This window comes from Trachymyrmex cornetzi, unplaced genomic scaffold, assembly GCF_001594075.2.
Source record: "Trachymyrmex cornetzi isolate Tcor2-1 unplaced genomic scaffold, Tcor1.1 scaffold641, whole genome shotgun sequence".
Lineage (NCBI taxonomy): Eukaryota > Metazoa > Arthropoda > Insecta > Hymenoptera > Formicidae > Trachymyrmex > Trachymyrmex cornetzi.
This window is the reverse complement of record NW_017299961.1, coordinates 555,363-568,746: the sequence shown is the minus strand read 5'-3', so window position 1 is coordinate 568,746 and position 13,384 is coordinate 555,363. Positions and strand designations below refer to the sequence as shown.

At 35.7% G+C, this 13,384-nt stretch overlaps 1 protein-coding gene across 1 annotated transcript in view; it reads right to left on the bottom strand.

Annotated features, from left to right (window-relative positions):
- Positions 1-1,532: 1,532 nt before the first annotated feature.
- The window catches only part of exex (motor neuron and pancreas homeobox extra-extra), a 21,844-nt gene continuing 9,992 nt past the window's right edge, over positions 1,533-13,384 (bottom strand). Inside the window, exons 3-4 of the mRNA XM_018516566.1 lie at positions 5,690-5,853; positions 1,533-1,905 (exon numbers count right to left, since the gene is read on the bottom strand). Coding sequence (XP_018372068.1) covers positions 1,663-1,905; positions 5,690-5,853 — 407 coding nt within the window. The 3' untranslated portion in view covers positions 1,533-1,662. The remainder of the gene's footprint in view (positions 1,906-5,689; positions 5,854-13,384) is intronic.

Genomic DNA, 13,384 nt, shown 5'->3' with positions numbered 1-13,384 from the left:
GATATAACTGATATGGAAAAGAAAATTTAATTCTATACAATTGCTGTTGAAAGAAAAAAACTGTTTCTTCTAAAAATAAAAATAATTTCTAATAAAAATTGTTTAATTGTACGAGTAATTAATATTTTCAGATCGAATGTGATAAGTGATAATCTCATCAGATAAGTGATATAGATGTCGAAAACAAATAAATGACTGTTTAAATTTACAATAGAGTGTTGAAAATAAATGTTTATTAGGATAAAATGATATTCATGGGGAAAGAAGGACGCAGCGAATTTGCTCGATTTCATAATTTATTTAGGAACTTCTCGCGATATTATCATACCGTGTATCTGCATCGCATTCACTAACTTAGAACCTATGCGTATAATATTTACACACACACACTCACATCATATGCCATAAATACATGCTCCTCACTCGCACGCGCACTCGTATGAGACAATACTCGAGTAACGCCTGTATCAGGAACGATCCTACTATTTTCTCTTTACACTGTTTATATGAACAACGTCGCGATTCCAGCGTCTGCTTGGTGTCTCCTCTATCTTACAAGCCGAGCGAACATAGAATAAATAGTCTCTAGGATGTCTATATACATGATGAATTTAGATTAAATGGAATTCGTCTCGATGTTTCAAAGCTCTCGAAGGTAGATCTTTGTTGTCACGTGTGTAGGTATCGTTAACTCACACGATCACGGCAGATATATAAATCTTTTATCGAAACGTGATTTATTGTCTGCCATCTCTCCGGCAGGCAATAAAAAGATAATTCGATTACAAAATCAATATCCCACTGGTTTGAGCAAGACGCTTTTCTATAGGATCAGCAGTGATACTCGTGTATCTAATAATTGTGATTAACAAGCGAGGTATCGTTAATGATCGTGTTCGTGAATATCGTCTCGTTCGCATTTATTTACATCAGAATTTTGGTATAGTAAATTATAGAGATGAGATATATACACGAGAGATCGACTGTTTTCGGTAGAAAACCACGTTTAACAAGCGGAGATCGAAATTCATCGAAACTGATGTAATTTTAATGTGACTTCGATGCACACGAAAATAATTTTCACAGATGAGCGCAAGTTGCACTTTACCGATGAGAAATCAAAATTATACCCCCCCTCGATCTTTCGTAATAAGTCATGACAATTTTTATAATCACAATCGACTATCAAAATTATGTCGCAATCGATAGTTAAAGCGGGATATTTTTGCTTTTCACTATAAAAGTTTCTATACAGGAACCACAATCGCGCAGTGTCAAATTAATACGCAGAACTTAGTTCTATTAATCGAATCTTTAGATTCGTCTTGACTCTGAAATAACAACATAAGTTGTTTTCTCTGAACGACTTAATATTTCAAGGAACAATCAGCTTGATGATTTTTTAATCGTTAGGGGACCAACAATTTATTTTCTCCTAACCTGTCAAGAAAAATATTTTTTTCTTGTATATTCCGTTTATGTCTTTTAATTAAATTAATATTTCAATAAAAAATAATTTATTGCATCTGTTCTGAAATAATTATGCGTAAAATGAAATAAACGGTAGAATGTCTATGTGCGTTTGCGAACATTGTTGGTTTCCTCTTTGCACAATTTAAAAAAATGTTGGTTCCCCAAGAGTTGAATGCCTTCGTCGGTTTTTTAGACCACATAAGGCCGATACAAAGGTTCTTGGAGATCCGTTCCAGTTCTTTGACTTTCCTGGAGCGTTCCTCTAGAGTCCTCCGGTGTTCCGGGTGCATTCACACTAACGTCACTTCCAGTGTCCCTCTCAGCGCTCCTCGTGCTCCCAGCTTCTTCGACCTTTCCGCTCGAACGAGCCTCCTGCTGTGCCTTCTTACTGCGCTTCCATTTCATTCGGCGATTTTGAAACCAGATCTTTACCTGCAATAAAAGTACATCGTGTAATTACTCACGACGTATGAATTTTTTAAGAAGATTTCATGCGGAGATAGATTAAAGGAATAACATACATTATAATAAGCGATTTTAAATTAACAAGTATTATGCACGATATTTTATAAAATATTTTGACACTGAGTATCATATTTATCTCGCATTTAATTTTAGATAATACGAAATACTATTCGCGAAAAAAGAAGTTATCGCAAAATGTTCCTTTGAATTATTATAGAATTTATATTACACAATTGCGATACAATAAAATTATTTAATATTATTTGGAATGTGAAGGAAAAATTAAAAGTTGTTATATTTATTTACTTTAATATTATTTTATAGTGATGAATTATATGTGATTCTATAGATAATAGATTATTTTGTCATAAGCAGTCATTTATTTTTATCTTATAAAACCAAATATCGACTATTTTGCATGATAAATATCGAAATTAAAAAATAGTTTTTTGAACATTTTTATGTTTCAGATACAAATAATAAAAATTTGTAATATGTTCGTAAGTTGAAAGGTTTTTTAGTTTCATTTCAATTTCCCGTTAACAACAATCGCGAAAGTACTTATTATAAGAACTGACGATTTGTCGGTATGACTCTTCGATCCACGCCCGATTTAATTTGGCGAATGCGTACTCTATAAGCATGGTAACGTCACGTGAGCCACCCCGCGAGACGCAGTAAATCAGGTAGACAGATACAGGGACTCGATTTTTCCTCCCCAATCGTAAGAAAACGATGTAAATCTTTCGGACAACATATCATGCGCCCGGGCCAATCCCCTCCAGACACACCAACCGTATTATATCTTTACCCTCCGTGTAGGAGCGCAGCTTTCTCGTACGAATACGAATGGGAGAATCTGTGAACGTTTTGCCAAATTCTCGCTACCCGAAAAGGAGTTCGTGATAAGATTATAATTGTAGAATTCCCTAATCGTGTCACGGTAAAATACATATCAGAGCTGCATTCAGAAACTTCGGGGTGTAAGTGATATACACACATACGTGATCACTCATGTATATGAATGTATTTTAGGATACATGTTAACATTTGATAAACACAGATAAACTGATATATTGGTACACTCGGGTAAAGTTTCTAAACGCAGTTTAGCGACGTAATACTCTGTAATCTTTTCGATCTGTTATTATCTTTTGACATGTCAAAATGAATTAAAATCTTGGAAATATAATAAAACGTCTGTTTGTGATAAAACTTTAATTTTGTGGGAAAATATATATTAATTGAACGTTATAATATATAATCTTTGAAGAGAGAGAGAGAGAGAAAGAGAGATTAAAAATGTTTGCGATAAAAATATTTCTCTTGAAATATAGGTACTGTAAAAGACAGCGGCCGCCATCGCTTTTCGATCAGCTGGATGATTTGATAGACGAAACGCTACGACAGGGACTTACGTAAATCATTCGCGTCGCGTTAACAAATAATTCGGAGCGCGAAGTAAACAAGCACGGGGATTGAATTTGAGAGAGAAGGAAGGAAAGGCGGGCGAGAAGGTGCGAATTGTAGGCACGAGCGAGTCGGTCGAAAAAAAATGGAGGAAGGGGGGGGCGACGCCCGCGAAAATAAATATTTGTTATATCGCCGATAAACCAACGAGCGATAAAGAGCGAGCGAGTGAGCGAGGAAGAGAAGAAATAAATCGCGTTGTAAATTATCTCGCGAGTCGAAATTAATCGACATCTTGTACATGGGAAACCGAACGACAATGAATCATGGGATGCTGAGATCGATCTATTTACAATATGATCTCAATTGCGATTGCGTTAAAACATTGGAGATATTTTTCTCATTGATGACCATTAATGCGTAGAGATCTTGCATATTATTAGGATCACGATTGCGATCGCGATTTCATGATAATTAGCGAATATTAGACTTTAATTAATTCAGGAAATCGTTATTGTCGCAGTGATATCGCAAGTTGAACATCGAATAGATTTGGCAAGAATTTAGAATTTAAAGGAAAATAATTATGGAAAATATGAAAGAATACATAACAAACACTGAAAAATGTAGGTACTCAATCTCATAAGAAATGGTGAAATTAGTACAGAAGATAAGAGAAAAGTTTTTGATTTTTGTGATTATACTTACAAGTTACCATAACTGTTAGTATGATTATTAGTTATGATTATTGGTACTATAATAATAATAATTTAGTAATAATAATAACTATATATAGTTCTATCAACAAACATAGTTGGTACAAAAAATGGCTACTATAGTTATTAATATAAACATAAAAATATAATAAATATAAAAAAATAATAAAAACGGTTGCAATTATTACAATTTAATTATGTTATTAATTAATTATGTAGTTATTATTACTGACATTATATAGCAGTACCTATAATAACTATATTACATAATTATATGGCAATATATAATTAGAGACACAAAAACTTTTATTATATTATCAAAAACTTTTCTCTAAGTGCTTATTTTGTAAATCTTTATATTAAATTAATTTATAATAAATCTTTAAATTAAATTTATATTAAAAACAATTAATTCCGATAATAAAACTTATGATAACGAATGATATATATTATACAACAATTTTTAGGAATACGTGGAATCTCCATAGGCATGTCTACTTCTCCGAATCGCTTGGTTTGATAATGACAAAAATTGCAATATGGAGAGATTTATTGGGAGGTATATAGCCAGCTTTCGCGCCCTTTTCAAATAAACGCGTTCTTCGTCGAGCATCGCGACGCGTTTCGTCGTAATGCTCGCGCTTGGACGGTAAATCGCCGGTAATCGCGTTTCTGCAAGCGCGGAGAACTCAGACGTAAAATGGGTAACAGGCCCGGGAAAGGAGGAGGACGAGGAAGGCCGAGGTGGAGGCGAGGAGCGAGGCGGAATCGGTAAAATATCGAAACAAATCAGCGACTGAGCCCGCCATAACTCAGACTTTCACGTCTGTTTGCCGAGCGATCCGTCAGGGCTCGTAAGCTTCGGAGTTATGTTTAAGTTGTTGAACTATGCGAGAGAGGATTCGCGTGCACACGACGTCGGATGGAGGAAGGGCGGGCCGGATTATTCGAAGGGATTTTCTCTCTTTCGAGGGTCTTCTTTTTCCCTTTCCGCGCGCTCGCGCTCCCGTAACCTCGCGAATTTCCATTTTCGTGCTATTTACCGGTCGACGTCGCTCAACTTCTCGTCGGACAACTCTAGACGTTAACTTAGCGCCAACTTGATTTCAACTTCTGTCTCCTTTATCCCCAAGAAATTATCGATTCGATTTCTTAACAATTTCTGCGAGCGATTCCGTATCAATCGGATATGTAATTATGCAAAGATATCTTTCGATCTCCCGAGAGAGACAGAGGAAATAGATTTTATGTAAAACAGCACAATCTTTTTTTTTTACTTTTTCATAGCTTTACATAGCAATAATTTTGATGATAATTGTTACAACACTGAGCGGCAACAAATTTACAATAGAATTTACATCAGATTTCTCTATTCGGTGCTTCATGACTTCTGTAACAGGGCATCGATAAAAGCCATTTTATTTCAGCATGTTTTATCGTGGATCACGAATTACAGTTGATTCACGATTCGCATTACGTTTCTTTTGCTCAGGGATGTGAGTAATAAAAATTGCTAATCGCGATACTTATCGTATACGAGAAGTGATTCACGGGCTCAGGGCCATTATTGAGTTTGGGATATCGAGAAAGGTAATGCGCAGTTCAACATCATTATCTCGATTTACCTGCGTTTCCGTGAGCATCAGCGACGTCGCGACTTCGAACCTCTTCGGTCTGCTGAGGTACTTATTCTGTCGGAATTGCTTCTCCAATTCGAGGAGCTGCTGAGACGTAAAGGCGGTTCTGGGCCTTCTAGTTTTGCCCAGCAATGCATGTTGTGCCGCGCAACCTATTACAAAAAATATTTTTTTTAAGAAATTTGTAATTTTTAATAGTACCACAAGTAATATTATTATTATATTATTATTAATTCGAGTAACAATATTTGTACGGTAATAAAATGCATAAATTAAAAATTCTATAATTAAAATATATGGAATAAGTCATGTAAAACTGCGTGCAATTACATTTTTGTCGTCGTGTTGATTTTTGTATAACGAAAACTTCCAATTAAAAATATTGCTTTATTAAATTTGTTTGTATCCGATAAAAGTCGCAAATTGAATGCGATTTTAGTCCAGCAAACATTTCGGAGAACAAAAATGATTCATTATTGCGATCCGGGCGATCCAATAAAAATCATCGAATGCTAATGCAATTATCGCGAGTGTAAATCCCTATGGATTACGGGGGATGATTTGGGGTTAGACGATAGGGGCGGAAAGCCGCCCCTGCAATTAGCCCCGTGAATGACTCTTGGTCAGGGGAGAATTGCCAACTTATAACACCATAGGCGTAGGACGCCGTGGAGTCTGACGAGATGATCGTCGACTTAATCATGACAGAACTGCATTGATCAATGTGTGATGGAAACGCGTTTGCATTATACATCACACGATTTATCGTGTATAACGATTTATCATCTAGAATTACGTGTTCTAAACAATTGTTTATGAATAATTACTAATACAGCACAGAAGTTTGTAGCAATACTGTTGCAACGTTTATAGTATTGGTGGAATGAATTGTGCTGTATGTGGATAGATGCGAAATATAATTAATAATAATTTATCTTTCTTAGTAATTATTTTTTAAATAATTTAAATTGTAAAGTTACTTTAATGATATTATTTTTTAAATATAAAGTAAATTATTTATAGATAAAATAAATCAATTTCATAAATTTGAAAAAAAAAACATTGAATAAAATCGTGTGAAGGGACACGTTTGATAAAATCACAAAAATGCAATTCTGAATTTGAATTAAAAATGTCCAGCTTATACGAAGAGTGTCTCTTAGTCTAGTCCAAGGTTTCAAATTTCGGTGTGTGGGTGAGAGATGCCGTTATTTTTTGTCACCGCGATGTCACGTGTTTTTGTTGTTGCCGAGCACTATGTCCACTGGGTTTCCACGATTAGCAGGGAGGTGGGCCTTGCGTCACTGGCTTAAGCACCCTCGTAACTTAACTAGCAAGTGCGTGACCGGCTGTCAGTGTTTGTACACATGGCGGCGTTTAGTCGAGCGCATTCGGATTACCGGTCGACGCGTGATTCACTAAGCTGCGTACGAGCAGGTACGCACGCTCTCTCACTCTCCGTCAAAGAGGAATCCGAATATTTCGATATACTTAGAGAGGGTCGCGCGATTTCACGCCCGATATATAAATAAACGGCAGTTTCGATATCTCGATAACGTATTATCGGTTCTACAGCGGGACGCACGTGTTATCGCGAATTTAACACAAGTACATATATTAAGAAAGGAATAATTGTTGAGAATATAAAAAAATTAAAAAGTTAAGATATCTAACATGCACAATAAAAATATATAAATAATACTCTATGTGTATTAATTAATAAAATAATACACCATAAAGTATCGACTTGCAGCCCAAAAATGTCACTTTAACAAAACTAATAAGGTGATTCAAGTCAATTTACTAAATTTCTTTTGTTTCTATTTAATGTCTAAATTTGATCTTTCATTTTGCACTGTGAAGTACAAAAACGTTACGTGTTATTTAATAATTGTTACGGATTGAAAAAAATGCGCGCAGGAAATTTTTGAAGATTTTTATGGGGGTAAGCATCACTCGCGAGAGATGAGAGACTACATTTGATAGCTGTTAGTATTTAGACTGTAGCACATTTATTGGGTTATTTATCGTTGGACAAAGTGGAGTTCGGTTCCCCCTCCCCTGCTGGGCACATATGGCCTGACCGATGATTTCCCTTCCCGCTGATTCGTGACAATTATTATTTGCGCCATTGCGCTCCTCGCTCGTCCCATTATGATTTATTTTTATGTTCTTTTTTTCAATTTCATCGTCTGGATACACCGTACGTAAATCTATTAGATTCTCTTGACAGTCTTGCGCATATAATATAATTAATATTATAAATTATTTTGCAATGTATAATTGCCTACCTATCGTGCCTTATTAATTCTCAGATAAAATTTTTTTGCAGTTATTTAACTTTATTATGATTGACACATTAATTCTATAATCAATCATAAAATTTTAATCTGTAATCACTTTTAGTCAACGTGACTAAAAGATCGAGAGGACTAGATTGAGATAAGATTCAGACATCTATTCCTCATAGTATTTTCTTGATAATTAATTTTAAACGATAATGATAATGTATCAGTAATGATAATAACAATAATCGAATTTTATTGCGGGATTAAAATTCATGGAATAATTATTCGTGGATATGAACTGATTGTAAATTAAAAAAAAATTTTATCAATTTTGTACAACAAAAATGTGTGACTATATCCTATATCTTCGATTTTTTGCACAAAAAATCTTGTTGCATAAATTAGAAGTCTAATATATTCAATTAGTATGTCTATTAAAAATTGAGTAAATCAAAATTCTTTAGAAATTATCAGTGAGGACGATTAATTTTTCCCTGTTAAATATATCTTGGTAATGATACTATTTAATTAGGTCAACATAACTTTTTAGTAAAAAGAACGTCTTATGTATGAATATAACCCATTTTTATAGATCCAATCAAAAATACTACAAATAAATTTAATCAAATCTTTAAGTCCAGCAAACATTCTAGTTATAATATATCAAGTCTAGTCATGATAATAAAAACTTCTGTTTAATTTCATCAAAATGCACTATCATTTATACGTCTCGTTGATATAATCATAAAATTGGTTTTAGTGTATATTTTATGTTTAATTATATTGATTCTTTTTTATATGTTATAAGAACTTTAGAACTCTGTGTGTGTGTGTGTGTGAGAGAGAGAGAGAGAGAGATCTAGAATCTTAATTATATTAAGTGAAAATCGATCTTAATTAAATTAAATGAACCGACCAAGAAATGTTTAATATGAATGAGCGAAAAAGGCCATATTCGATCAGGGTGGATCGTAATTCTTAATATTTTTTTTTAATTCAACAATATCTAATTCAGGCAAACTACGCAGTAATAATTATTTGTCGGTCTCAAAATACAGTTCTAAATTGAAGCTGCAGTACGTAATATCATACATAAATTAAATTGACAAACAATTTAATAATACTAATGCTAATGCTAATGAGTGTCTTTAAAACATTGAAAAGAATTTAATTATATCGAAATTTTATATATATATATACACACACCCACACACACACAATATATATATAAATATACAGCTAATTTCATCGAGATTGTAACATTTTAATTTGCTAAAGACGGAAATGCAACGTGATCGAGTTCTAATATCTAAGGGGGTCGCATCCATTATCTTTTAAAAGTTTAAGAAGAGAGAAGAGCGGTCGGACAAATAGCCGTTATAAATTATCAAACCCTTCGTCGCCAAATTGGTCGGCATGCGATAATTATTCATTGAGCCACCGGCGTATTAATCGACGTTACAAGCGCACCAAAGAAATTCATCTGTCGCGATCGAGGGGGTTGGCAACTGACATACGGTACGTACCCTTCTATCATAGGGGTGTCGCGTTAACTATAGCGCTAACTAACTGCAAACAATCTCCCTGTAGTCCAATAAATAAACGCAATGCGATGTACCGTGCAATCACGAACTCGATAAAAATAATCGAGGAGCAAAATGATACAACAAATGACAGGTATTAATATATTTATTGAAATTTAGCAGTATAAATTACAGAAAAATTAAAATATAAGTTACCAAAGACTGTTTAAATTTGCAATAGATTTCTCTTTCACTATTATCCGCTTTTAAAATTAAATGGAAATTTAATTGGACAGTTACGTCTTTTTACATAAATAACACTAATTTTTAGAAATAATTTCCACAATTAATTTCTGCAATCCTTTACTATACATTTACGGTTGAATTGGTTGTAATTTCATTGACGCGCGGAGAATGCGCCGTGTCCCGCTAAATTGATCATTTGGCACACTGCACGTCGATCAGGATCGGAAAATGCGCAAACTGTGACAGATGTCGGTAAACATGAGAAGGGCGACTTTATCGAGTGGACAATCACCATTCGCGCTCTTATATCGAATAAGGGGACGGGAGGGGGCCTTTATTATGATAATTTAATTTATTTGGGGTCCCATCGGCCGCTTCATGCCGGGCCACCCTTAAATGGTGCCGATCATCGCGGCGGTAAACACCACCTATTATCTGTACTTAAAGCGACCGCTCTCCTTCTCTCTTTCTCTCTTTGTCATACCATTTCATCCCCTCATAGTTTACTTCCCGAAAAATTACACTTTACCGGTCGCATGAATATCCTTACGTCGCAACGAGGGATGGCGAGGTGGTAGTTATTGTAGCAAATTTGCCTCACATCGTTAAAAGATATAGAAATATAATGGAGATGAATTAATATTTTGATATTTTTCTATAATTTTAATTTAAACAAAAAATTAATTTTTATATTTTTAAATTAATTTAAAATTTATTGTTGGTATAAAATAAAGTACAAATCTTTCTACAACATATTATTAGTCTTTTGTAACGCACTGATTTTTGAAACACAATTTAAAATTCAATTTAAAATTCAAGGCAAAAGTCATTATTATATTTTGAACGATTATTATGAAATACTTACGAAATTAATTATCCGCATGTAACTCTTCGTTCTGCCGAGCCGAGATCGGATCTCATGCGACTTTTTTTTAGGGTCGGCGAATCGCACGGTATCTCGGACTAACGAGTAACTACCCTCGTTAACTCCCGGGCGAAAGGTACGCTTAATTAAAACTGATTACTCGATCCGAGCTCCCGCAGGAACTTCACCTTCGTTTTTAGTCTTTTTTGCGTCGGTCGCCAGAATGTTGGTGTATATATATATATACATTTTATATAGAAAATGTGCTATGTACAATTATATATTTTCTTATGTTTAGATATTTTATACCGTAATTAATAATTAAATTAAATAGATTTCTTGACAGTTTTTTCTTCTGCTGTTAAAGATAATTAAATATTTATTATAATAATTAAAAATTAACAAAAAATTATTTTTTAAATAAATATTTTCACTCCATATATTTCAAAAACTTGCTTATTAGATCCATGCATAAGAAATTATAATGTAATAGAGTAATTATGACAAGAAAAAAGGTTATGTGATGAAAATAATACATACAATACGGATAAACGATCTCTACGTTAATTTGTGAGAATATAATTACGACAATTAAGTTGAGATTTTTTTTTTTCGTACGTATAATATAAAATTTCTGATTTTAGGATTCATCGTAATAATAATTTAAAAAATGGTAAAAATGTGTACCTAGGCTAGGTAGAGTTGTTTGTGCTTTTTATCATTAAAGTATAATAGAGATCCTGTTTTATAATTAAGGATCCTTTCGCCGGATTTTTCATTGGAAATAGTACGGCTCGTCTTTTACTCGGAGGTGCATCGATCCTGTCCTCGCTCGGCTGTCACGAGTACATAGCTGCCGTGGACGCAGGCTCTACGCCTACGTAGCAGCCGAAAATGGCCTCCCTCTAATGGGCAGCAATTACCCAATAGCGAATTGCAAATTGGAATTAGCGTCCTAAATCGGCGTGTATACCTCTAACTGTGCCGCTGTACCCTCCGTCGCTCGGTCCGGCTTGCATCGCGCGCGCTCGTCGTCTCGAGGGGGATGGAACAGGGGAAGACGGGGGGTGGATAGCACGCGAGAGGAAATGGTGGGAAGGCGAGCGAAGGGGTTGGTAACGACTTCGTCGGTGGTGCGTTCTCTCAGCTTTTGCTCTCGCGTCCGTGTTGTAGCCCATGTCCGTGTGTATTTGCGTGTGTATATGTGCCTGCGTGCGTATGGAAGAGGGTAATGGTGTGTTTATCTCTGTGTACGTGTGTGGGGGGTATCGTATGCGCGTGTGTGCGTCGCCGGCAAGCCCCGCCCGCGGTCCCCGGAGCCCCTTTGCCGTGTCCCGCCCCCCGAATTATCTGCCCCTCAGATCCGAGCTAAACGAATCTAGGCGAGTAACGTCGCTATCCTCCGTCTCGCCACCCCTTCTTCGTCCGACAGCCACCCCCGACGTGCCGGGGATGATCGTAGATAGGAATGGAGCCGGACGAGCGTAAGCGAAAGGAAGAAAGAGAAGGATGAAAGAGAGGAGATGGTGATAGGAAAAAGAAAGAAAGGGAAGAGAGAAGACGGAAAAGTTGGGCAAGTTTTATCAGGCTATTTTCCTTACCCGAAATGGCTGAATTTAATCCCGAACTCGGGCTCGCGAGCTCGCCACAAATCACGTCATAAACATCCGCGATGTTACTTCTTATTCTTGCCTCGCACATCTCTACCGGATACTCGTCTGATTCGCCATCTTCTTCCGCGTCTCCAGATATACGCAAGTTTCTGAATGCAGACGTCGCGTTGCGCTGAGTGCGTCGATGGTTACTTTTAACACTTGGTCGAGTATGCAACAGTAACTTTGAGATAAATTTGTAATTTTTAGAACCGATGCCACTTTGATGCCGCTTTAACTTTGATTGTAATTTAAAAAACTCACTTCTTTTAAAATTTTCGATTAGTCTTTAGCGTAATTAACCCTTTGATGCCAAACTATGTTTTATCATGCATGCAACATTGGGTATTGTATAAAAATATCGTATAAATATGAACATTTATAAAACAGTTTTTTTAATCGAAACCAGACTTTAAGGAATATATAACAATAATAAGCAAATATCTTTTAATCAAATAATTTTTAGAGGACACACAGAATCTATTTTTTTAAATCTTACACTTACATTGTATTCCTTGTCACGAAATATGACACTGTTTCAGCGCCATTATAGTAACTTCTCATTCTATAAAAGTTAATAAAAAAATTGTAACCTATGAAATAAAAGAAAATTCGGGTATGCCTTTTGAGAGTAGCATCGAAGGATTAAGCATTGATTGCACTCTAGCTCTCATTACTCCGATACATTATATGTTAATGGGATACCTTTTTCTTTACCGCTGAAAAACATTTTGTCACGCGAAAAGAATCGGAGAGCACTGATCAGTTGCAAAATTAAGCCAGTTTGGCTCTCTCGGTCAAGCTCGGCAAAGAGTCAAAGGCGTTTTGCGGGCGAAAGGAGCTCTCGACCGTTTACGTCACGTATCCAGCAGCTATCCGATGCGCGTACGTACGTGCACACACGTACACAAACGTGGCGCACACATATTCGCGTATACGCAGCTACGCGAATAGTATTACCGACAAGACCGTATATAGACACGGGATGGCGCGTTTGAGCGAGCGCGCGGGATGTTACACATCGGGTAACCAAGATCTGTTTGCTTGCGGACGGCCAAACTAGCTGGCAGCTAATTCAGAAACGCCATTACCACCTATACGCTTATAGG